Below are 25,798 nucleotides of genomic sequence, written 5' to 3' on the forward strand. Positions count from 1 at the left end.
TAGGGAGACAAAAGACCTGTATGCAGAAAACTATAAGACACTGATGAAAGAAATTAAAGATGATACCAACAGATGGAGAGATATACCATGTTCTTGGATTGGAAGAATCATTATTGTGAAAATGACTATAGTACCCAAAGCAATCTAAATATTCAAGGCAATCCCTATCAAATTACCAATGGCATTTTTTACAGAGCTACAACAAAAAATCTTAAAATTTGTATGAGACACAAAAGACCCCCAATAGCCAAAGTGGCCTTGAGAGAAAAAAACGGAGCTGGAGGAATCAGACTCCCTCACTTCAGACCATACTACAAAGCTACAGTAATCAAGACAGTATGGTACTGGCACAAAAACAGAAATATAGATCAATGGAACAGGATAGAAAGCCCAGAGATAAACCCACACATCTATGGTCAACTAATCTATGACAAAGGAGGCAAGGATATACAATGGAGAAAAGACAGTCACTTCAATAAGTGGTGCAGGGAAAACCGGAGAGCTACATGTAAAAGAATGAAATTAGAACACTCCCTAACACCACACACAAAAATAAACTCAAAATGGATTAGAGACCTAAATGTAAGCCCAGACACTATAAAACGCTTAGAGGAAAAGATAGGAAAAAACTCTTTGACATAAATCACAGCAAGATCTTTTTTGATCCACCTCCTAGAGTAATGGAAATAAAAACAAAAATAAACAATTGGGACCTGATGAAACTTAAAAGCTTTTGTACAGCAAAGGGAACTACAAACAAGACGAAAAGACAACCCTCAGAATGGGAGAAAATATTTGCAAACGAATCAACAGACAAAGGATTAATCTCCAAAATATATAAACGGCTCATGCAGCTCAATATTAAAAAAACAAACAACCCAATCAAAAAATGGCAGAAGACCTAAATAGACATTTCTCCAAAGAAGATATACAGATGGCCAAGAAGCACATGAAAAGCTGCTCAACATCACTAATTATGAGAGAAATGCAAATCAAAACTACAATGAGGTATCACCTCACACCAGTTAGAATGGGCATCATCAGAAAATCTACAAACAACAAATGCTGGAGAGGGTGTGGAGAAAAGGGAACCCTCTTGCACTGTTGGTGGGAATGTAAATTGATACAGCCACTATGGAGAACAGTACAGAGGTTCCTTAAAAAACTAAAAATAGAATTACCATATGATACAGCAATCCCACTACTGGGCATATACCCAGAGAAAACCATAATTCAAAAAGACACATGCACGCCAATGTTCACTGCAGCACTATTTACAATAGACAGGACATGGAAGAAACCTAAATGCCCATCGACAGACGAATGGATAAAGAAAATGTGGTACCTATATACAATGGAATATTACTCAGCCATAAAAAGGAACGAAATTGAGTTATCTGTAGAGATGTGGACGTATCTAGAGACTGTCATACAGAGTGAAGTAAGTCAGAAAGAGAAAAACAAATACTGTATATTAATGCATATATGTGGAACCTAGAAAAATGGTAGAGACGAACCGGTTTGCAGGGCAGATATTGAGAAACAGATGTAGAAAACACATGTATGGACACCAAGGGGGGAAAGTGGTGGGGTGGGTGGTGGTGTGATGAACTGGGAGATTGGGATTGACATATATAAACTAATATGTATAAAATGGATAACTAATAAGAACCTGCTGTATAAAAAAATAAATAAAATAAAATTCAAAAATAAAATAAATAAATACATTTTAAAAAAAGTAAAACTTGGATATCTATTCCTTATTCTCAAAAGGTTCAGAAAACCATAATTATATGGAGAGAGAGTATGATAAAGCATATATGGAACAAAGTTAGCAGTTGAGCGTATTTAAGGGACCTTTGTATTATTCTTGAAAGTGTTCTTTAAGTTTGAAATTATTTCAGCATATAAGTTTACAGCTTAGTATCTTGTTGACATATGATTACTAGGGTAAATGATGATCATTAAAAGTACATTTATTTTCTATTTTGCAAACTTTGTTTTTATATCTATGACCTACTTTTTGAGATTTTCACTTTATCTTATTCATTTCTAAGAACTCCAAGCTTATGAAGCGTTTTTCTAATTCATGCTCTTCTCAAGAGCCATTCACCATTTCACTTTATTTATGGTGGTATTTTCCCCCATCTCAAATCTATCTGATGTTTCTTTTAAGCATTTTCTTTTATCTTCTGGTTGTGAGATACCCATTTAAAGGTTTAATATATATCTGACTACATTTGCTTCTAGTTTGGAAAAACAAGAAGAGGAAAAGAAGATAGAAATGTATGGCATGGTAGGACTAGGAAGATTATTTACCTATTTCCTTATCTGCTACTCAATTTAAAAGAGATAAATAGTTTTGGTGAATTTTCATTTTTAAAATAGCTTTTAATCTTTTTAATGTGACTATGTACTTCTTTTCTCTGCTAGTCATGTAGTTACCAAAAAATGAAAGATTAGAGATGCAAACATGGCATATCCATGCAAAAAAGAAAAAAAATTCGAATATCTGCAAAAATGTTTTACAGATGTAACACTTTCATCAAACTTTTTTTTGTATATTGAGAAATATCTAAATGTAATGTGAACATAAAATTTTACCTGGAATGTGCCACATTCTAACAGCATGCATGCCTTTTATTTGGTTCTTGAGAACACAGGGACTAAAGAAGTTAGATAAACCTACAGAAGCTATTATATGTAAATATCCCAGATGGAAATTTTCCATTTTAGAAGAGGGATACTACTTTATTTAAGACCAGAGGCTTTGACTCTAAACTAGATGGGTTCAAATCGCAATTCTACTATGAACTACTGCGGTTTTCTAAAGCAAATTATTTAACATCTCTGAGCCTCAGTTTCCTCATCTGTTAACTAATAACAATACTTACCTCATGGGATTTGGAGAAAGATTAAATAAGGTAATATATGTAAAGCACCTGGAAATGGGACTGGCCCATTCAAAGCACTCAACATGTTAACTGTATTATAGAACTGTTATGCATATTTGAGTCTCATCTAAAAACCATGCCAAAATTTTAGTCAGAGAGAATGAAAACTACGAAGAATTTGAGATTAAGATCTCAGAATCAGGGTTTCACATTTATTTTTCACCAAGTGCATGGCTTGTATAAACCCAAAAAGAGAGTAGATAAATACATAACACAAGGGAGACCTTCAACATGGTGGAGGAATAAGACGTGGAGATCACCGTCCTCCCCACAAATACATCAGAAATAAATCTACATATGGAACAATTCCTACAGAACACCTACTGAACGCTGGCAGAAGACCTCAGAATTCCCAAAAGGCAAGAAACACCCCATGTACATGGCCATGTGGCTGACAAGGTCTTGGTGCTCCAGCCATGTGTCAGGCCTGTGCCAGAGGTGGGAAAGCCAAGTTCAGGACATTATTCCACCAGAGACCTCCCAGCTCCATGTAATATCAAACGGCAAAAGCTCTCCCAGAGATCTCCATCTCAAGGCCAAGACTCAGCTCCACTCAACAACCAGCAATCAACAACCAGCATGCAACAACCAGTGCAGGACACCCTATGCCAAACAACTAGCAAGACAGGAACACAACACAATCCATTAGCAGAGAGGCTACCTGAAATCATAATAAGGCCACAGACACCAACCAACACACCACTGGACACGGTCCTGTCCACCAGAAAGACAAGATCCAGCCTCATCCATCACAACACAGGCACTAGTCCCCTCCACCATGAAGCCTACACAACCCACTGAACCAACCTTAGCCACTGGGGGCAGACACCAAAAACAACAGGAACTAAGAACATGCAGCCTGAGAAAAGGAGACCCTAAACACAGTAAGTTAAGCAAAATAAGAAGACAGAGAAACACACAGCAGATGAAGGAGCAAGGTAAAAACCCACCAGACCAAACAAATGAAGAGGAAATAGGCAGTCTACCTGAAAAAGAATTCAGAGTAATGACAGTAAAGATGATCCAAAATCTTGGAAACAGAACGGAGAAAATACAATAAACGTTTAACAAGGACCCAGAAGAACTAAAGAGAAAACAAACAATGATGAACAACTCAAAAATGAAATTAAAAATTCTCTAGAAGGAATCAATAGCAGAATAACTGAGGCAGAAGAACGGGTAAGTGAGCTGGAAGATAAACGAGTGGAAATAACTACGATAGAGCAGAACAAAGGAAAAAGAATGGAAAGAACTGAAGACAGTCTCAAGACCTCTGGGACAATATTAAACGCACCAACATTTGAATTATAGGGGTCCCAGAAGAAGAAGAAGAGAAAAAGAAAGGGACTGAGAAAATATTTGAAGAGATTATAGTTGAAAACTTCCCTAACATGGGAAAGGAAATAGTCAATGAAGTCCAGGAAGCGCAGAGAGTCCCATAAAAGGATAAACCCAAGGAGAAACACGCCGAGACACATAGTAATCAAATTGGCAAAAATTAAAGACAAAGAAAAAATATTAAAAGCAGCAAGGGAAAAACGACAAATAACATACACGGGAATCCCCATAAGGTTAACAGCTGATCTTTCAGCAGAAACTCTGAAAGCCAGAAGGGAGTGGCAGGACATATTTAAAGTGATGAAAGGGAAAAACCTACAACCAAGATTACTCTACCCAGCAAGGATCTCATTCAGATTCAACAGAGAAACTAAAACCTTTACAGACAAGCAAAAGCTAAGAGAATTCAGCATCACCAAACCAGCTCTACAACAAATGCTAAAGGAACTTCTCTAGTCAGGAAACACAAGAGAAGGAAAAGACCTACAATAACAAACCCAAAACAATAAAGAAAATGGTAACAGGAACATACATATTGATAATTACCTTAAATGTAAATGGATTAAATGCTCCCACCAAAAGACACAGACTGGCTGAATGGATACAAAAACAAGACACATATATATGCTGTCTACAAGAGACGCACTTCAGACCTAGGGACACATACAGACTGAAAGTGAGAGGGTGGAAAAAGATATTCCATGAAAATGGAAATCAAACGAAAGCTGGAGTAGCAATTCTCATATCAGACAAAATAGACTTTAAAATAAAGACTATTACAATAGACAAAGAAGGACATTACATAATGATCAAGGGATTAATCCAAGAAGAAGATATAACAATTGTAAATATTTATGCACCTAACATAGGAGGACCTCAATACATAAGGCAAATGCTAACAGCCATAAAAGGGGAAATCGACAGTAACACAATCACAGTAGGGCACTTTAACACCCCACTTTCACCAAGGACAGATCATCCAAAATGAAAATAAATAAAGAAACACAAGCTTTAAATGATACATTAAACAAGGTGGACTTAATTGATGTTTATAGGACATTCCACCCTAAAACAACAGAATACACTTTCTTCTCAAGTACTCATGGAACATTCTCCAGGATAGATCATATCTTGGGTCACAAATCAAGCCTTGGTAAATTTAAGAAAATTGAAATAGTATCAAGTATCTTTTCTGACCACAGTGCTATATGACTAGATAACAATTAAGGGAAAAACCTGTAAAAAATACAAACACATGGAGGCTACACAATACACTACTTAATAACCAAGAGATCACTGAAGAAATCAAAGAGGAAATCAAAAAATACCTAGAAACAAATGACAATGAAAACACGACAACCCAAAACCTATGGGATGCAGCAAAAGCAGTTCTAAGAGGGAAGTTTATAGCAATAATCCTACCTCCAGAAACAAAAAACATCTCAAATAAACAACCTAACCTTACACCTAAAGCAATTAGAGAAAGAAGAACAAAAAAGACCCAAAGTTAGCAGAAGGAAAGAAATCATAAAGATCAGATCAGAAATAAATGAAAAAGAAATGAAGGAAACGATAGCAAAGATCAATAAAACTAAAAGCTGGTTCTTTGAGAAGATAAACAAAATTGATAAACCATTAGCCAGACTCATCAAGAAAAAAAGGGAGAAGACTCAAATCAACAGAATTAGAAATGAAAAAGGAGAAGTAAAAACTGACAGTGCAGAAATACAAAGGATCACGAGAGATTACTACAAGCAACTCTATGCCAATAAAATGGACAACCTGGAAGAAATGGACAAATTCTTAGAAAAGCACAACCTTCTGAGACTGGACCAGGAAGAAACAGAAAATATAAACAGACCAATCACAAGTAATGAAATTGAAACTGTGATTAAAACTCTTCCAACAAACAAAAGCCCAGGACCAGATGGCTTCACAGGCAAATTCCATCAAACATTTAGAGAACAGCCAACACCTATTCTTCTCAAACTCTTCCAAAGTATAGCAGACAGAGGATCACTCCTAAACTCATTATACGAGGTCACCATCACCCCGAAACCAAAACAAGAAAAAGATGTCACAAAGAAAGAAAACTACAGGGCAATATCACTGATGAACACAGATGCAAAAATCCTCAACAAAATACTAGCAAACAGAATCCAACAGCACATTTAAAAGGATCATACACCATGATCAAATGGGTTTTATCCCAGGAATGCAAGGATTCTTCAATTTATGCAAATCAATCAACGTGATAAACCATGTTAACAAACTGAAGGAGAAAAACCATATAATCATCTCAGTAGATGCAAAAAAACTTTTCGACAAAATTCAACACCCATTTATGATAAAAACCCTCCAGAAAGTAGGGATAGAGGGAACTTCCCTTAACATAATAAAGGCCATGTACGACAAACCCACAGCCAACATCATTCTCAATGGTAAAAAACTGAAACCATTTCCTCTAAGATCAGGAACAAGACAAGGTTGTCCACTCTCACCACTATCATTCAACATAGTTTTGGAAGTTTTATCCACAGCAATCAGAGATGAAAAAGAAATAAAAGGAATCCAAATTGGAAAAGAAGAAGTAAAACTGTCACTGTTTGCAGATGACATGATACTATACATAGAGAATCCTAAAGATTCTACCAGAAAACTACTATAGCTAATCAATGAATTTGGTAAAGTAGCAGGCTAAAAAATTAATGCACAGAAATCTCTTGCTTCTTATACACTAATGATGAAAAATCTGAATGAAAAATTAAGGAAACACTCCCATTTACCATTGCAACAAAAAGAATAAAATACCTAGGAATAAACCTACCTAAGGAGACAAAAGACATGTATGCAGAAAACTATAAGACAATGATGAAACAAATTAAATATAATACAAACAGATGGAGAGATATACCATGTTCTTGGATTGGAAGAATCAACATTATGAAAATGACTATACTACCCAAAGCAATCTAAGATTCAAGGCAATGCCTATCAAACTACCAATGGCATTTTTTACAGAACTAGAACAAAAAAATTTCACAATTTGTATGGAAACACAAAAGAGGCTGAATAGCCAAAGCAATCTTGAGAAAGAAAAAAGGAGCTGGAGGAATCAGGCTCCCTGACTTCAGACAATACTACAAAGCTACAGTAATCAAGACAGTATGGAACTGGCACAAAAACAGAAATATAGATCAATGGAAAGGATAGAAAGCCCAGAGATAAACCCACATACATATGGTCACCTTATCTTTGATAAAGGAGGCAAGAATATACAATGGAGAATATACAGCCTCTTCAATAAATGGTGCTGGCAAAACTGGACACCTACATGTAAAAGAATGAAATTAAAACACTCCCTAACACCATACTCAAAAATAAACTCAAAATGGATTAAAGACCTAAACGTAAGGCCAGACACTATAAAACTCTTAGAGGAAAACATAGGCAGAACACTCTATGACATATATCACAGCAAGATCATTTTCACCCACTTCCTAGAAAAATGGAAGTAAAAACAAAAACAAACAAATGGGATCTAATGAAACTTAAAAGCTTTTGCACAGCAAAGGAAAACATAAACAAGATGAAAAGACAACCCTCAGAATGGGAGAAAATATTTGCAAATGAAGCAACTGACAAAGGATTAATCTCGAAAATTTACAAGCAGTTCATGCAGCTCAACATCAAAAAAGCAAACAACCCAATCCAAACACGGGCAGAAGACCTAAATACACATTTCTCCAAAGAAGATATACAGATTGCCAACAAACACATTAAAGGATGCTCAACATCACTAATCATAAGAGAAATGCAAATCAAAACTACAATGAGGTATCATCTCAAACCAGTCAGAATGACCATCATCAAAAATTCTACAAACAATAAATGCTGGAGAGGGTGTGGAGAAAAGGGAACCCTCTTGCACTGTTGGTGGGAATGTAAAGCAATACAGCCACTATGGAGAACAGTATGGAGGGTCCTTAAAAAACTATAAATAGAACTACCATATGACCCAGCAATCCCACTACTAGGCATATACCCTGAGAAAACCATAATTCAAAAAGGGTCATGTACCACAATGTTCATTGCAACTCTATTTTCAATAGCCAGGACATGGAATCAACCTAAGTGTCCATCGACAGATGAATCGATAAAGAAGATATGGCATATATATACAATAGACTATTACTCCACCATAAAAAGAAATGAAATTGAGTTATTTGTAGTGAGGTGGATGGACCTAGAGACTGTCATACAGAGTGAAGTAAGTCAGAAAGAGAAAAATAAATACCGTATGCTAACACATATATATGGAATCTAAAAAAAAAAAAAAATGGTTCTGAAGAACCTAGAGGCAGGACAGGAATAAGGACGCAGATGTAGATAATGGACTTGAGGACACAGGGAGTGGGAAGGGTAAGCTGGGACAACGTGAGAGAGTGGCATGGACATATATACACTACCAAATGTAAAATAGATAGCTAGTGGGAAGCAGCCGCATAGCACAGGGAGATCAGCTCGGTGCTTTGTGACCACCTAGAGGGGTGGGATAGGGAGGGTGGGAGGGAGACGCAAGAGGGAGGAGATATGGGAAAATATGTATATGTATAGCTGACTCACTTTGCTATAAGGCAGAAACTAACACACCATTGTAAAGCAATTATACTCCAATAAAATGTTAAAAAAAATACGTAACATGAAAACTATTGAAAATGTAGAAAAAAAAAAGGGCTTCCCTGGTGGTGCAGTAGTTAAGAATCGCTTGCCAATGCAGGGGACATGGGTTCGAGCCCTGGTCCGGGAAGATCCCACATGCCGTGGAGCAACTAAGTCCGGACCACAACTACTGAGCCTACGCTCTACAGCCCATGAGCCACAACTACTAAGCCCGCGTGCCACAACTACTGAAGCTCCTGCACCTAGAGCCTGCACTCTGCAACAAGAGAAGCCACTGCAACGAGAAGCCCGCACACCGCAACAAAGAGTACCCCCCACTCACCTCAACTAGAGAAAGCCCGCGCGCAGCAACGAAGACCCAATACAGCCAAACATAAATAAATAAAATAAATAAATTTAAAAAGAAGAAAATGTAGGAATAACTTCATTAAAAACACACAAATAGAAGCTTTCCATGTACCTTTTTCAATATAAAATAGCCCAAGCATGCCAAAAATAAAAGCATAAAGTAAAACTGCAAATAACAAACTCTAAAAAAATGTAAACACTTTCATTGTTAAATAGAGAAGGTAAATTTTTTATATTCATAGAACATGCACAAAAATTTGCCATGTACTTACCCTCATAAAAATCATAAAATTATTCACAATATTGTTGGCAATGTTATTTTATCATGATCCAACAAAATAAGAAATAAAAATAAAAATAGCTACAAAAATGTTACAACACTTGAGAATTAAGAACTCTGATAATCCATGGGTAGAAAGAAATCAAAACAAATTACAAATTATATCAATGCTATAGATACAAAAACACATCAATCCAAAACTATAGGATACAATGACAATTATACTAAGAAGAAACATTACAGTCTTCTTTCCCTTTATTATTAAAGAAGAAACTCACTAATCTTAATAAAGAAACATAGTACTTGTAGCACAAATCTTACAAAACCAGAAAAAATAATTTAGCTGAAAAAGGTAAAATAAATTGATCAAGGTAAAAGTTCAAATTGATGAAGTAAGAATAAAGTTTAATAGCCATTAAAACAATCTAAAGGCTAATACTTCTAAAAGCTCAATAAACAGGGAAACCCCTCTTGAGTCTGTTCATGGGGAAAAAAAGTGTGTGTGTGTGTGTGTGTGTGTGTGTGTATGATTAGAAAAAAAAAGGGAAACATCCAGAAGAAATTAAAATAAGTACTTAAGAATATATAGGTATATGGCAAACAATTTGTTAACCCAAGAGAAAGGAATAATTCCCTAGAAAAGATAAACTATTAAAAACTGAAGCAAATAGAAGTAGAAAGCTTGAATAATTTTCATAAAAAAGTTTGAAAGAAGGGTTTTAAAGTTACCATTTTTAAAGAGACCAGTATCAGGTGGCTTCACCATAGAGTTCCATGTAATTTTTAAGGAGCAAAACTACTATTTTTCTTTTTTCTTCATTCACAATTTTTATTTCTTGCAGTGAACTTTTTATATCTTCAAAGTCAATTTATCTTTAAAAACATTAATACTTCTTATTCATTGTACAATCCATCCCCTCTCCCCCAAGGAAAACAAATTCGGGAAGGAGTCATTTAGGGGGCAGTTGAAATAGGTACTATAGGTTCGTGACAAAGGCTTCCCAGCCCACCATCCTGTACATATACAACAAATTGGCAGCACCTGAAGTTCACCTAAATGAAGTTAGGTTAACTATTATTTAAACTACTCCAAGCCATAGAAAAATATTAAAATCTCTCCTACTTATTTGGTGACGTTACCATTATCTTAGTACCCAAATATTATAATAAAAGTACATAAAATATATAAATTATAATTTAATGCCATTAAATAAAATATAAGCTTCTGTAATATATCAAAAGGATAGTTAGTACAATATGACCCAGTAGAGTTCATTCTAATAACACAAGAACAGTCCCACATTAGGAAATGTATCATCATCAATTACATCAACAAATTGAAGGATAAACCATATGATTATAATCATAAATGACAAAAAAAGTATTTCATAAAAACTCAGTCATGCCTAATAAGAACAAAGTAATTTAGTATCCCAAAAATATTTAAACATAACACTTCTTAACAAAAACATTAATACACATAGAAATAAATAATCTTTACACTGCTCTGATTAAATGTCTGAGAAACTTTTAATACAGCTAAATGCCTAAACTATGGTGAAATTTGATGGTAGGAATTGACAAAGGACAAATTTGAAATTTTCTACTTACATAAAAAACATACACACAAGCATATACATACCTCTGTACATACATTCGCATATTTAAACATCATCAAATTCATATATAAACGCATATGTGTGTCCTCTCACAGAAAATATATACTACATGTATAACTATATATTTGTATTTACTCTATGTTAAAATACTAGTTTACCTGTTTAGGCAGTCGGAACAAGGAATTCTTGTAGAAAATGTCCTTAGCCTGGCTCCATGTACCATCGATGATGATGATTGTGGAAGGATAAATAGGAGAATCTAATATAAATTCTTCCAAATTAGCAGCTTCAGCCCCTGGATATAATATTAATGTATCAGACTTCCGACAAACAGTTGAAAGTTCAGGATCTCTAAAAGTTTAAAATAAAAGTCTTTATTAGCCTGGGGTGGGGGTGAAGTTTTATTATTCTTATTGAACTTCATTCAAAAATACACGTCAAAGCATTTTGGCACTAGAGATATAATAAAGAATGACACAGCCTCTCTCTGCAAGCAACAAAACAAACTTGAGGGGGAAGGAGACAAGTTAAACGTCAATTAAAGACAATAAATGGTATAATCTTCAAACTATAATAATAAGTGGCATCTACAAAAATATACAGCCAATACCAGCTCTAACAACGTCCTTTTAGATTGGGATCAAGGTAAAGATAGGGGCTTTCGCCACTCATGATACACATTGTACTGAAGGTCCCAGTTACTACAATAAGGCAAGAAAAAGAAATAAAAGGCATAAACATCAGAAAGGAAGAAATATAAATGACCCTATTTGCAGATAACGCTACTTACATAGAAAGTTCTAGGGAATCTACAAAACAATTTCTACAACTAACAAATAAATTTAGAAAGTCATAGTATACAGGGTTAATATACAAAGCCCAACTGTTTTCTTATATACTAGTGGCAAAAAACTGAAAATAAGTATTTTTAAATTCCATTTACAAAGGATACTAAAAGTAATAAGTCTCTTAATCATTCCCCCATGGTTACATCACATAATCTAACAAAAAACTAAATCAATCATTCAGGACTGCCCTGGTGGTGCAGTGGTTAAGAATCCGCCTGCCACTACAGGGGACATGGGTTCGAGCCCTGGTCAGGGAAGGTCCCACATGCTGTGGAGAACTAAACCCGTGCGCCACAACTACTGAGTGCGCACTCTAGAGCCCACGAGCCACAACTACTGAGTTCACGTGCCACAACTACTGAAGCCCACACGCCTAGAGCCTGTGCTCTGCAACAAGAGAAGCCACTGCAGTGAGAAGCCTGCGCACCGCAACGAAGAGTAGCCTCCACTCGTCGCAACTAGAGAAAGCCCGCATGCAGCAACAAAGACCCAATGCAGCCAAAAATAAATAAATAAAATAAATAAATTTATAAAAAAAAAAAATCAATCATTCAATTACCAGATTAATATTAAGTCAATAATCTTAACCAGCTTTAGTTTAAAATCCATAAGTGAATAATAATTTACTGAGTAAGCACTATATTTGGTACCATCAAAAATACTGAACTTAATACATAGGCTCAAAATGGGATAGGCTATTTAGAAAAATATCAAGTTTCTCATCCCCACGCACATCTGTGGAAGGGTTAGATAGCCAAATGTCAGGGATGACCCAGATAGTTTCCACTTCTACCACCATAGATGCTCACCATTTTTGCAATAAAATAACTGAGATCCAAGCTGGCAGATTATATATCCACATCTATCCAAGAATTACAGAGAAACTATCATTATAAACAGCCTCTGTGTGAAAGAAGTGTCACAGTGTAAATTATGTGGTTGCTCCCTATGTGAAGAGCTCTGGATGGTGCTTCCTTCCACTCCCAATGAAACGGCAAAATCTGCAACAGCAGCACCAAGCCCAGAGCAAAGCTCACCTCTGGGGGACAAGGCAATGCAAACTGTGCAAAAGAAAAATCTATATGAGAAAAGAATGCCTAACCAATAGTTTCAGAGAAAGGAAAAAATGATTTTATAAAGTTCTAACATGATGTTATTTTCATAATATAAAGCTAAAATAATAAAGGAAGGAAAAAGTTTGGTCAATTCCTTGGGCTTGGTGCTGGCACTAGTCTTACTTAGCATTTTCATAAGTGAACTGAAAAAGAAATCTCAATATTTTCAAGAGAAATTAAATTTTGCATCTAAAAATATATTTAACTGTGTAGATAGGATCAAAGTAATTTGTGAAGGCTGTGACTAGGTAGAAAAGCAACAAATATGCTTCAAAGGTAAGAAACAACTTGTAGAAAAATTTCAATATACATACAGTATATTATACATATTTATAATAATGGGTTCTGTAATACAGCGTAAAATAAGATCAAAGAATATTACAGAACTGTCTGTGAAGATATCAACTAACAAACTGCTGCACATACTGGGCCTCATCAAAAAAAAAAAATATTTTAAACACGACAACAGAAGGCATTCTATCATTTTTTTAAAATATGGATGTGCCTATAACTGGAACACTAAATATCGTCCTAGTCACTGTACCTTAGGAAGGCCTTCATGGGCTAGAAATGAATATATGTTTATATAAATGTATATCATATATAATTGTAAAAGAAAAAGAAAGAAAAACATTAACTAAATCTAATACAAGTACCCTAACATCCTGAAATAAAATATCTTAACAAAAATGAAATAAACAGGAAATATACATGCCTTTTAGGCTCAACATATATACCATGGAATTTAGATAATGCTATAATTTGTTTATTCCATTTTGGTCTGTTTTTGTTTATGTTTTGCTTATCTTGTATTATTTTGAGGGAGAAGGCAAAAATTAAATTTTTTAACCATTTCCAATGTACCATGTTCTAGGTCTAATAGATAACTTGAAGGAAACCATTTTTAAAGTAAAAAAAGAATTTGTTTAAATTGCCCTAAAAGTTAATTTACCTTTCCTCACTGAAGCGACGACCAATCTTGACTTTACACTTATCTTGGGGGAGACAAGCTGTTAGCAGAGGAACTGTCCGCAACACCTTGTTTTCCTGTAATTAAAAAATTAATTAAAATGTAGATTCTAATTAGATAAACACGCTTTTAAAACTTTTTGATGAACATCTGATTCACAGCATTATGTATAATTTTCACAAGTCTTTTACTACAGACCACAGTTTAATAAAAAGAGCTATAGTTTCTCTGACTTATCAGTATTAAATATAATACAAGTGTATATTTTTATTCGATTTGGGTGTGTTTACATGTTTACTGATCAAAAAGGATAACATTAATCTAAATAATAAAGATTATGAAAAATGTAAATTTGTGTTTAACTAAATTGAATCATTTATTCTGACAAACTTTTTATTTCACTAGTAATTACATTTTGTAGTATGTCAACTTGAAGATAACTGCCTAGATATTTATGCCCCAAAAGCAAGGAAGTGCTCAAAAAAAACAAAACAATAGGGCATATCAAAGGGTCAGAGAAGCCAATCTTAAAGAGCACCCAATGGAACAACTTGAGCAACAAAATAACACTATTTGGATTATAACCCAAAGTATAAAATAAATACAGAGTCTAGACTGATATAAATAAATGATTGAATAAATAAATGGGAGAGAAGTGACAAATCTTCCTCATAGAAGAATTCCAAGTAATAAACAAACTCTCCCCTCTCCAGGAGGTGGAGTTTAATCTTTCCCTCCTACTTGAGTGTGGGCTGGATTTATGGCTTTCCTTCCAAGGAATAAAGTATGGAAAGAGAAAAAAGTTATAACTTCAGTGTGAAAGAAGCTGGTGACCATTTCTGTAAATTGCATTAACTATCATCATAGTTAATGTTCACCATAAATCAGTGGTTTTTTTTCAACGTCCTAACTTCCAACACTAAAAACCACCTTTCTGGTTGCCACAAGAATTCCATTCTTAATCCTAGTAAAGTCAGGTGCTTAGCTATTCTGCTTTAGCCTCGTACTTTTCTTGGTTATTTTGGTCTATAATGCTCAGTCACTGCCTGGCTCTTCTCCACTGGCCCATCTGGGAATGTCATGCTTGATCAAATAAGTGACAGAGGCCCTCTCTAATCAGTTTACTTACATAGAGCCCAATGTTATCTTTACCAGTTTATATAATCCTGCATATATATATCCTCACAGTGAATAACTTGTGTCTGTAAAAAAGACAATGTACTAAAGGAATATCAAATATTACTTACTTTCCTTTAGGAATATCAGAGTTATTTAGCAAATTAATATACAAAATAATAAAGTTATATATGAATTTATAAAAGTAATTAAAAATAAATTTATAATTACATTATTTACGTTTAAACAGAAACCAAAAGTATTGTAGTAACAGTATTCAACAACCACAAACACACACATAGATATACCCTCAGGGACATTTTTGTGTTTACCTCTTTCACCCCTGGGTCTTGGAAGTATTGATTAAAATAACATGTAAAAGGTAAATTTACAGATGCTGAGAGTAGTTAAACTGATCTACCTAATAAAAAGTTCAAAAAGGAAACAGAAGAGTCAGAATTTGCTGGGATTTTAACTAAAAAGAACATGTAGCAGGCTGACACTCTGAGGAAGCCTGAAAACAGCAATTTGGAGCAGCTCCTATGATGAATGGGACTAGCAGGAGACAGGTGAGAGGGAAGTTTCAGGACATTTTCCAGTGTCTCATATTGCTTTCTTCCCTCCTTACCATCACTATTGAGACTTCGACACATAATTAAATCACTTTCCAAACTTTTGTCAAAGTAACACCTGTATAATAGTCAAATTAAATGGTGCCTAAAGATTTGTAATGTTCCCAGATACGCTCCCCAATACTACTTCCTAGAGGCAATCACTTTAACTCTCCTAGCTATTTCTTCTAGTAGTTATGTCCATATTTCTATATATGTCTTGCTATTACTTATCAATTTTAGATATTATCTACAAACTACCATTTATTATCATAACAGCTAACTTTAACGTATATAATTCTAAGTGCATTTTATATATTATTCATTTACTATGCACCACAAACAAGTAATGAAGCATATTTTTTATTATGTCCATTTCACTAATGACAAAACTGAAGCACAGAGAGGTTAATTATCTTGCCCAGGGTTACAGAGTTTACAGAGATGTTAAGGATTTAAACTCCTGAGCCTTACTCTTAACTACAGCATTCTATAACTACAGCCTCTCGTAATAAATGAAAATTTAGCTTTCTTACAACACTCCTTACCCTTACATCTTCTAATATTTTTAGTTAAATCAATAAACAGTATTTACATCATTAATGCCTACATATACGTTGTTCACAAATGGCCAAGCAATTTAACACAACGTTTCTTTCTTGTAAAGTTTTTTGTTATTCTTGAGATAACTGTTTTGTTTTTATCCTTAAGTAATTTTCTATATGCATGTACCTACTCTTTGAAATGCTCCATCATATCACCTCCATTTCATCCACTCCATCAAGTCTTCTTTTCTCAAAGCCCCCTCCTAGAGCCTATCCAAATGGTTTTCAATCACTTTTTAGGGGAAGTCATCAAATTGGCCTATTCTTTTATTGAAAACTGTATGCTGAGATTAAGCACAAGGCAGCCAAGTATGACTGACTTAGATTAAGATTATAAAGTTCCTTGGAACTTTAAGGAAAAACAATATGGATGTACTTGTACATACATAAAATACATTTATAGCACACACAATTATGGATGAATCATCTAAACTGTGAATTAACTATGAAGGAAGGAAGGAAGGGAAGGAGGGAGAGAAGGAGGAGAAAGTGGGGGAGGGGGTGTGGAGGACAAGAGAGGAATGAAGAAAAAAAGGAACAAATAAGAGATATGAAAACATTAAAACTGCCACAAATCAATGAAAACACCTACATTTTAAAAGCTATCTTATGTCTGGAACCATACAACAATGAAAAGGTCCCATACTATGTATATGGCAAAATGAAAACAGCACTCACCATCAAAAGTCAAGTTTTAGCCACAACTGTTACGGCCAGTAAGCTATCATTTTATGTAAATTTGAGCTGCACCGTGTTGTAAGTTTAAACGCAGTAAAGTAATGCTAGTGATTAAAGTGTCACAATCCTGACAAAAGCATGTTGTTAACACTGAAAAAAAAAAGGTTGCCCAACAAAGGAAATATTTAACAATTTGCAATAAAAGAATAATTGCTTCATCATTTGGAAAAGGAAAGTGACAGATTAATATCCTTTAATGTCTTTGTTAAGGTCTTCAAGTGGTATACACCTCAGAAATTTAAGAAAAAAATTATTCCTCCTTCAAAAGCCTGGAAGAGTTTTAACTTCAGTTTACACTAAACCCATTTTTGTACCATGCATCAACTAGTTCGGTATTGATGATAATTTCTGGCTTTCTATGATCTCCTTCCCTCCTCTCTTCATTACTGCAGTTAATCAAGAGTTACTAACATACGTACACACTAGCACATGTGTAATTCTCACCAACATATGAAATTATTAACTAAAAAGTCTTTCTATACAACACGTACATATTTTTATATATTTATTTTTATATATACATGTAAAATATACATATTTGTTCTATTCACTTAAAGAAGTAAAAAATTTATTTTACGTATTCATTTTATAACACTAAAATGATGTGTGTTACCTCTGCCCTAACAAGAAAAGATATCAAAGGATACAAGCTATGACAAAAATTTAAAAAGCAATAATTTCTTAGCTCTCTACTCACAAAATCTCTTTTTTTCCTCCATACAAAATTGTTGGAGTTTTAAATTTCTATATATGCAATATTCATTATACAATTCAATAATGTACTTTTTATGAAATAACACATTTTTTGTCTGTCTATAAAGCATATGATACTATACTATCATATAATATATAAAAGAAACTATTTTTTCCCAAAGAGAAAGCATTTATCATCAATTTATTTTCAAAAATGCTGAAGAGCTGAAAGGGACGAGTATGTTCATCTGTATGCTTCCTCTTGTGTCCTAATATTCTATCTGAAATTGTGTATTTTATGACATCTTACCTCTGCTGGATGCTGAATTATGTACAAGTGGGTAGAGATGTGTAGAGGATGCACTGGTAGAAACGGACACAAACACACTTTCTGAGGTCGGCTAAAGGGCAGAAAAAAAATGAAAACCTGTATGTTTAAAATAACATTATATAACAATAACCTAAAATTTGAACATAATCTCACTTCATTATATAGATTTGCTAAAGCTGCCTTCTTTTAAAATGATACCAAGAATGAATCTAATCAATCATATTTTCAATATGAGAATTTGAAAAAAGACTCAAGTAAATTTTTTACCATCCATATAGATCAAAGTACCTCAAAAAATCTTGCCTTAATTATCTTCAATGGAAGAATAGTCATAAGTCACCACCATGGTCTTTTTATTCATGAAGAAACACTTCTAATAATTTGCATTCCAAATCAAGAACAGATCTCACGTCAAAGAGAAACCTGCCAACTGATCTAAATCATCTGAAGTTGGAGGGAACAAAATGATGATAAAATATTAGAATATAATTACCACCTAGAAGAGAGTTCTAATCAAACTTAGCCATCAGTCAACATGGAGAGCTTACCAATTGTGAGAAGAAACCCAAACGGGCCACCAAAGTATTTTTGGCTAGAATTATATCCACAGAACGCCAGTCTATCCATTTGTTTTCCCTTTTGTTATTGTTTACTTTGTTGTTTTTGTTTTACTTACTTTTTAGTGCTTTACTATTGTTTCAAAAATACTTAATACAAAATTCAGATGGAATAAAAGGGTATACTTCCCATCTCAGTCCTCCAGCCTGATGCATTCTCTTCCCTAAGGACAACCAGTGATTAGTTTCTTGTGTGTCCTTCCAAAGGTATTGAGGGAATATACATGGATAGTTTACCATTATATCCTATATTTAATATGTGTGTTTATAATATGAAATTCAACAAACGGCCAGATACAGTATATGATGGAAGTAAGTTTTCACAATGGATCACTATTATAGGCAGATGTTACATGCCATTACAATAGTATACAAGTGACTGTTATATTAAAGGGAATTCCCAACAGCATACTTACTACTAGAAAACTGATCGCTATCAACTGTTTCCTCAATTTTACTTATGTTGAGTTATAGCCTAAGGTAAGAAATACTTATATTAATAAAACACAGCGTGAGTAAATTGGTTCAATTATATCTACCACCTCATTCTGCAAGAAACTGTCAAACCTTTGTTCCTGCTGAAGAAATCATCTAGATAATATCTTACGCAGAGGTAGAAATGTATTGTACAACATGACCCCACTTCCCCTTTCCACCACTGAACCCAGAGTGGATGATTAACCAAAGGAAAATCAATATACTTGCTTTCCAGTGATGTCTGAAATGATTCCGTGTGACTACTCAGTCCTACAATGGGTTCCTTCTCAGAAATGTGAGCAGATTTATAGGAATGGAGAGTCTTTCAGTGGTCCCAAGAAGACCACTTAAACATAAGTAAACACAGGAGCAGTGACTGATGGAACTACGTATACTGACAAACAGATCAAGGGCTGCAATTAGAAAGGATTTCCCATTCAACAGGATGAGGAAGAGAATAAGATACATTAGAATTCTAAAAGTTTAAGTTTCTGATTTTTTTTATAAATATTTTTTTGATGTGGACCATTTTTTAAAGTCTTTATTGAATTTGTTACAACACTGCTTCTGCTTTATGTTCTGGTCCCTTGGCCCCGAGGCATGTGGGATCTTAGCTCCCCAACCAGGGATTGAACCCACAACCCCTGCATTGGAAGGCAAAGTCTTAACCACTGGACTGTCAGGGAAGTCCCTAAGTTTCTGATTTTTTAATATGAAACTCTGCATATGACTGCAATGCATGATCAGATGTCAGTAAAATTCTTTTATAAAATGTAATTTAAGATCAGATGATGCCATTTTTAAAAAATCAGAATTTAACTGGATATCAACTTACATATTTATAAATTATATGATTCTAAGAATATGAAAGAGTGCAAAAATGTCATATGTCTTATGCAGGAAGCATCTACATATCAGCAGGGCCAAAGAACTGCAAAACCCAACAAGTAAACAAGCTGAGTGAAAGCTGTAGATTTCTGTGGGGAGCAGAAAACTAGGTAAAATAAACACTTAAAATAACATCTTTAGCTCATGACATATATAGTAATTATAAAAGTCCTTAGTATGACAGGATAGTGCAAAGAACTGCTTTAGCTATTGATAGCTCTGGGTTTCATGTCTGACCAAAACCTCTGTTCATGGGGGAAAAAAAAGTTACCTGGGATAGTAATTTCTTTACTGGAAGGACATGTTTGATCTTTAGGAAGATTTAGAATTAAATAGTTTGGAGAGTTCCGCTTCCAGGATAACAAGGAAAGTTGCTTCAGAGACCCACTCTCCAGTGAAACAAGCAAAACTGACAAATACTGTTTTAAAAAACAACCATTTAAAGTCTCTGGCGGGACTTCCCTGGTGGACAAGTGGTAAAGAAGCCGCCTTCCAATGCAGGGGACGCGGGTTCGATCCCTGGTCAGGGAACTAAGATCCCACATGCCACGGGGCAACTAAGCCCGCACGCCACAACTACTGAGCTCGTGCGCCTCAACTACAGGGCCTGCGTGCCACAAACCACAGAGCCCATGCACTCTGGAACCCGCGTGCCACAACTTGAGAAGAGAAAACCCACACGCCACAACTAGAGAGAAGCCCACGCACCACAACAAGAGAGAAACCCGCACGCCACAACAAAGAGCCCGCACACCACAAACAAAAGATTCCACGTGCCTCAACGAAGTTCCCACGTGCTGCAATTAAGACCCAGCATAGCCAAAAATAAATTAAATAAACAAATAAATAATAAATAAATCTCTTTTTAAAACTTAAAAAAATAAAGTCTCTGGAAATTGTCCTAAGGGCATATTCAAATGAAGAAACATTATTCAAGAAAATCTATGAAAACTTGGTATCGGGATAGTTTGTGGCATTTGAGCCATAACCCATTTACCACCTTGCCCCAGTTTAGGTTGACAGAAACTCCACTCCAAGTAAGTGTGGCCAAGAGAACAGAGCTTCCTCTCAGCTTTCAATCAAGACTTACCATATGTCACAGAGAAAGGTAGACCATCAGCATTTCTCATCCCTCCAACTCCAAACTGAAGAAAATAAATTCCTGGTGAGTGTGGCCAACAGAGCAGTCTCCCTTCCTCCACCCAGCCTCCACTTAAAAAACAGAAGCTTTACCACAGTGCAGTAGGCTGAAAATGCTGGGACCCCAACTGTTCTCACCCCAGTTCACTTGTAGGACAGAAGTTCTACACCAGAAGCAGCAAGTCAGAGGCTACTGACCAGCCCTGTGCCCAGAACAGTAGCTCAGAGAATCCACCCTGGAGGAGAGGCAGACTATAAGAAAAGAAAGCTCTGAAGCTCTCCGCAAAGTAACTGACTTTATTTGAAATGGAGTGTGAGAAGTTCAAGCCTAAGAGTGCTCTCAAAAACAATAACTCTTCTTAATTAAGAGCAACAGCTAAATCATAGGCCAGCTAGTTCATCAGAAAGAACCATGGAAAGAGACAGCTAAGAAGAACACACATGCAGTCAGAAAAAAACTCAGAGTGGCCTCAAAAACTACCCCTCTCCAAATTTAACTGGATCAGACTGCTGAGCAATTTATTCTCCAGGGCACTGTATCGAAATGATAAAATGATCAACTGATAATTAGTGGAGCCTAATGGACAGGATGCAATACCAAAAGAAGAAGGCAGCTTAAAAGAAAGATGTTGTAAAGAGATACTCAAAGATAATCTGCTAAAATCATTGTAATACTGGTGGTGTTTGCACAACTTTGCTAATATAACAGAAAACCTCTAAATTATACACTTTAGTAGGATAAATGCCATGGTCTGTGAATCGTATCTTAATAAAGCTGGTTTTTTTAAAAATATAAAAATGCAATGAAAAAAGAGTGTTCAACCTAATTAGTAAGAAAGAGGCATTTTACCACTATTTGACATCATGTTATGTTAAGGTGGGTTTCCTCCTCTACAATGTAAGCTACCTAAGAGCAAGGACTTGACCTACTTTTTTCACTTTTATATCTCAGCACCTAGCATAGTAAGCTATCAATAAATACTGTTGAATACATGAGGGAATACCTTTGCATTCCCTCTTACCTCAACCTTGAAATTCCTTTCTCCTCCTACACAATTTCTTATCCTATCCTTTCATTTTCTTACATATCAAATACTGATCTCTCCCTCACTTCCTCTCTAGTACTAAAGCAATTAGTTTGTATTATAAATGAAATTCAGAGTCTCAGATCTTCCTTTGACATTTCTGTTGTTCTGTTTCCTTTTGGCTGCAACATCCAGCTTGCAGGATCTTAGTCCCCAAACCAGGGATCGAACCTGGGCCCTGGCAGTGAAAGCTCCAAGTCCTAACCACAGGACCACTAGGGAATTCCCTCAGATCTTCCTTTGTTATCATTTGTGATCTTTCTGGTAAGCAATACCATATAGGGGGCCAAAATATTTACTAAAGAAAATATTTACTTAAAAAAAAACAAACAGCTAAGCACTTTACATACAAACACTGTAACTGTGATTTAAGCTAAACCTAATTGCTCTGGTTTATGCTTTAACATGCTCATAAAATATCATTATCCATTTATTTTAAAGCATGTCCCCTTTATTAACCTTATTAATTAATTAAGAATTTTGCTTATTAGTTATTAACAGCAATTTTTCTCATACTTTCCTACTCCACAATTGTCTGCATGTATTATGCTGGTGACTAGCTATCCAAATGTTAAACCATCTCTTACCAAACTAGTGAATAAGTGCAGAGAAATTGCTCTCCTCAATTTAAAACCTTTTTCCAAAAGAATAAAATACCTAGGAATAAACTAAGGAGGTGAAAGATCTGTATATTGAAAACTACAAGACATTAATGAAAGGAAATGCAGAACACACAAATAAATGGAAAGATATTCTGTACTCGTGGATTGGAAGAATTAAGATTTTTTAAATGTCCATACTACCCAAAGCAATCTACAGATTCAATGCAAACCCTATCAAAATTCCAATGACATTTTTCACAGGAATAGGACAAAAATTCCTTAAATTTGTATGGAACCATTAAACCAAACAGCCAAAGCAATCTTGAGAAAGACAAATAAAGCTAGAGGCATCGTGTGCCTTGATTTCAAACTATACTAACAAAGCCCTAGTATTTAAACAGTATTATACTGACATAAAAACAAACATAGGTCAACAGGACAGAACACAGAGCCTAGAAATATACCCATGCATGTATGGTCAATTAATTAACAACAAAGGAGCCAAGAATATACAATGGGGAAAGGACAGTCTCTTCTAAATGGTGTTAGGAAAGTTGGACATACAGATGAATGAAAATGGACTACTATCTTATACCATACACAAAAATCAACTCAAAATGGTTTAAAGACTTGAGTGTAAGGCTGGAAACCATAAAACTCCTAGAAGAAAATATAGGCAGTAAGCTCCTTGACTTAGGTCTTGGTAATGATTTTTTTAATCTGACACCAAAAGCAAAAGCAAAAGCAGAAATAAACAAGTGGGACTACATCAAACTAAAAAGCTTCTGCACAGAAACAGAAACTATCAACAAAATGAAATGACAACCGACAGACTGGGAGAAAATATTTGAGAATCATATATCACATAAGGGGATACAAAGAACTCATACAACTCAAGAGTAAAAAAAAAAAACAAACAATCCAATTGAAAAATGGGCATAAAATCTGAACAGACATTTTTCTAAAGAAGATATACAGATGGCCAACAGGTACATGAAAAGATGCTCTACATCATTAATCATCAGGGAAATGCAAACCAAAACCACAATGAGATATCACCTCACATCTGTTAGAATGGCTACTGTCAAAGAGAATAGCAATAAATGCTGGAGAAGGTGTGGAGATAAGGGAACCCTCCTACACTGTTAGTGCAAATATAAATTGGTGTAGCCACTATGGAAAACAGTATGGAGATTCCTTAAAAAATTAAAAATAGAACCACTATATGATCCAGCAATTCCCCTTCTGGATATTTATCTAAAGAAAATGAAAACACTAAATCAAAAAGATATCTGGGCTTCCCTGGTGGCGCAGTGGTTGAGAATCTGCCTGCTAATGCAGGGGACACAGGTTCTAGTCCTGGTCTGGGAAGATCCCACATGCCGCGGAGCAACTAGGCCCGTGAGCCACAACTACTGAGCCTGCACGTCTGGAGCCTGTGCTCCGCAACAAGAGAGGCCACGATAGTGAGAGGCCCGTGCACCGCAATGAAGAGTGGCCCCCGCTTGCCGCAACTGGAGAAAGCCCTCGCACAGAAACGAAGACCCAACACAGCCAAAAAATAAATAAATAAATAAATAAATAATAATTAAAGGTGCTAATAACTAAAAAAAAAAAGATATCTGCATTCCCATGTTCAGTGCAGAATTATTTATAATAGCCAAGATATGGAAACAGACAAAGTGTCCATCAGTGGGTGAATGGATAAAGAAATTGTGATATATATGCAATGGAATATTATTCAGCCATAAAAAAAGAATGAAATCTTGCCATTTGTGACAACACGGATGGACCTTCAGGGCATTATGCTAAGTGAAATAAGTCAGACAGAGAAAGATTAATACCATATGATCTCTCTTATATATGGAATCTTTAAAAAAACATAACAAAACAAAAAAGCCTAAGCTCATAGATACAGAGAAAATATTGGTGGCTGCCAGAGGCAGTGGATGGAAGGGGGAGAAATGGATGAACTGTTTTTGTATTTTTTAGTTTAAAAAAATTGAACAAAAAAGTAAGTAAAATTTTTAAATAAAAATAAAATCTTTTTCCAAAGAACAAAAAATCTCCCTACATTCAAACTTAATCCTTGAAAGTTTAAATATTTCAACTCAATAATGGATTAAATAATTTGTAAATTCAACAAAATTTTATTCAAATATTTACTGTACATCTAACTATGTACCAGACATTAGGCACTTGGGACAATAAAAGAGAGAAAGATTACTGCCCTCATTGAATGTGTATGTTTTCACTGTGCCAGGAAAAATTTTTTAAAAGTTCCTTGCTTCCTATGAACTATTATGGATGATAGGAAAAAAACAGATCAGATAACTACACATCAAAACTTATTATTTATTATTTATCATTATTAATAAATAATGAACATTCATCTTAAAAATCAAATTACTTCTAGAATTTATATAGATCTAAGGAAGAAAAAATTAATATCTGAATAAATATCAACTGGTAAATTGGGTATAGGTTTAGGGAATAACTATTAAGATATGTCACTGACAATATCATTGTCTTGCTATGTAATCCTGACCGTGTCAGAGGTTTTCAATTTCCTTCTTCATAGAACTAGTAATAAGGCACCAAGAAAGTTCTGGTGAATAACTACTGAATCACAGGCAAATGTAATAAAAATGTAATCATTTATGACTATTTTTCAACTAACTTATAACAGAATGACCAAAGTAAGAGCTGAGATTTTTCCCTCTTCTACACTTACAACACA

At 34.9% G+C, this 25,798-nt stretch overlaps 1 protein-coding gene across 1 annotated transcript in view; it reads right to left on the minus strand.

Moving 5' to 3' along the window:
• The window catches only part of DTWD2 (DTW domain containing 2), a 105,836-nt gene that overhangs the window by 62,446 nt on the left and 17,592 nt on the right, over positions 1–25,798 (minus strand). Inside the window, exons 2-4 of the mRNA XM_061188071.1 lie at positions 18,229–18,319; positions 14,138–14,232; positions 11,381–11,573 (exon numbers count right to left, since the gene is read on the minus strand). Coding sequence (XP_061044054.1) covers positions 11,381–11,573; positions 14,138–14,232; positions 18,229–18,319 — 379 coding nt within the window. The remainder of the gene's footprint in view (positions 1–11,380; positions 11,574–14,137; positions 14,233–18,228; positions 18,320–25,798) is intronic.

This window comes from Eubalaena glacialis, chromosome 4, assembly GCF_028564815.1.
Source record: "Eubalaena glacialis isolate mEubGla1 chromosome 4, mEubGla1.1.hap2.+ XY, whole genome shotgun sequence".
Classification (NCBI taxonomy): domain Eukaryota; kingdom Metazoa; phylum Chordata; class Mammalia; order Artiodactyla; family Balaenidae; genus Eubalaena; species Eubalaena glacialis.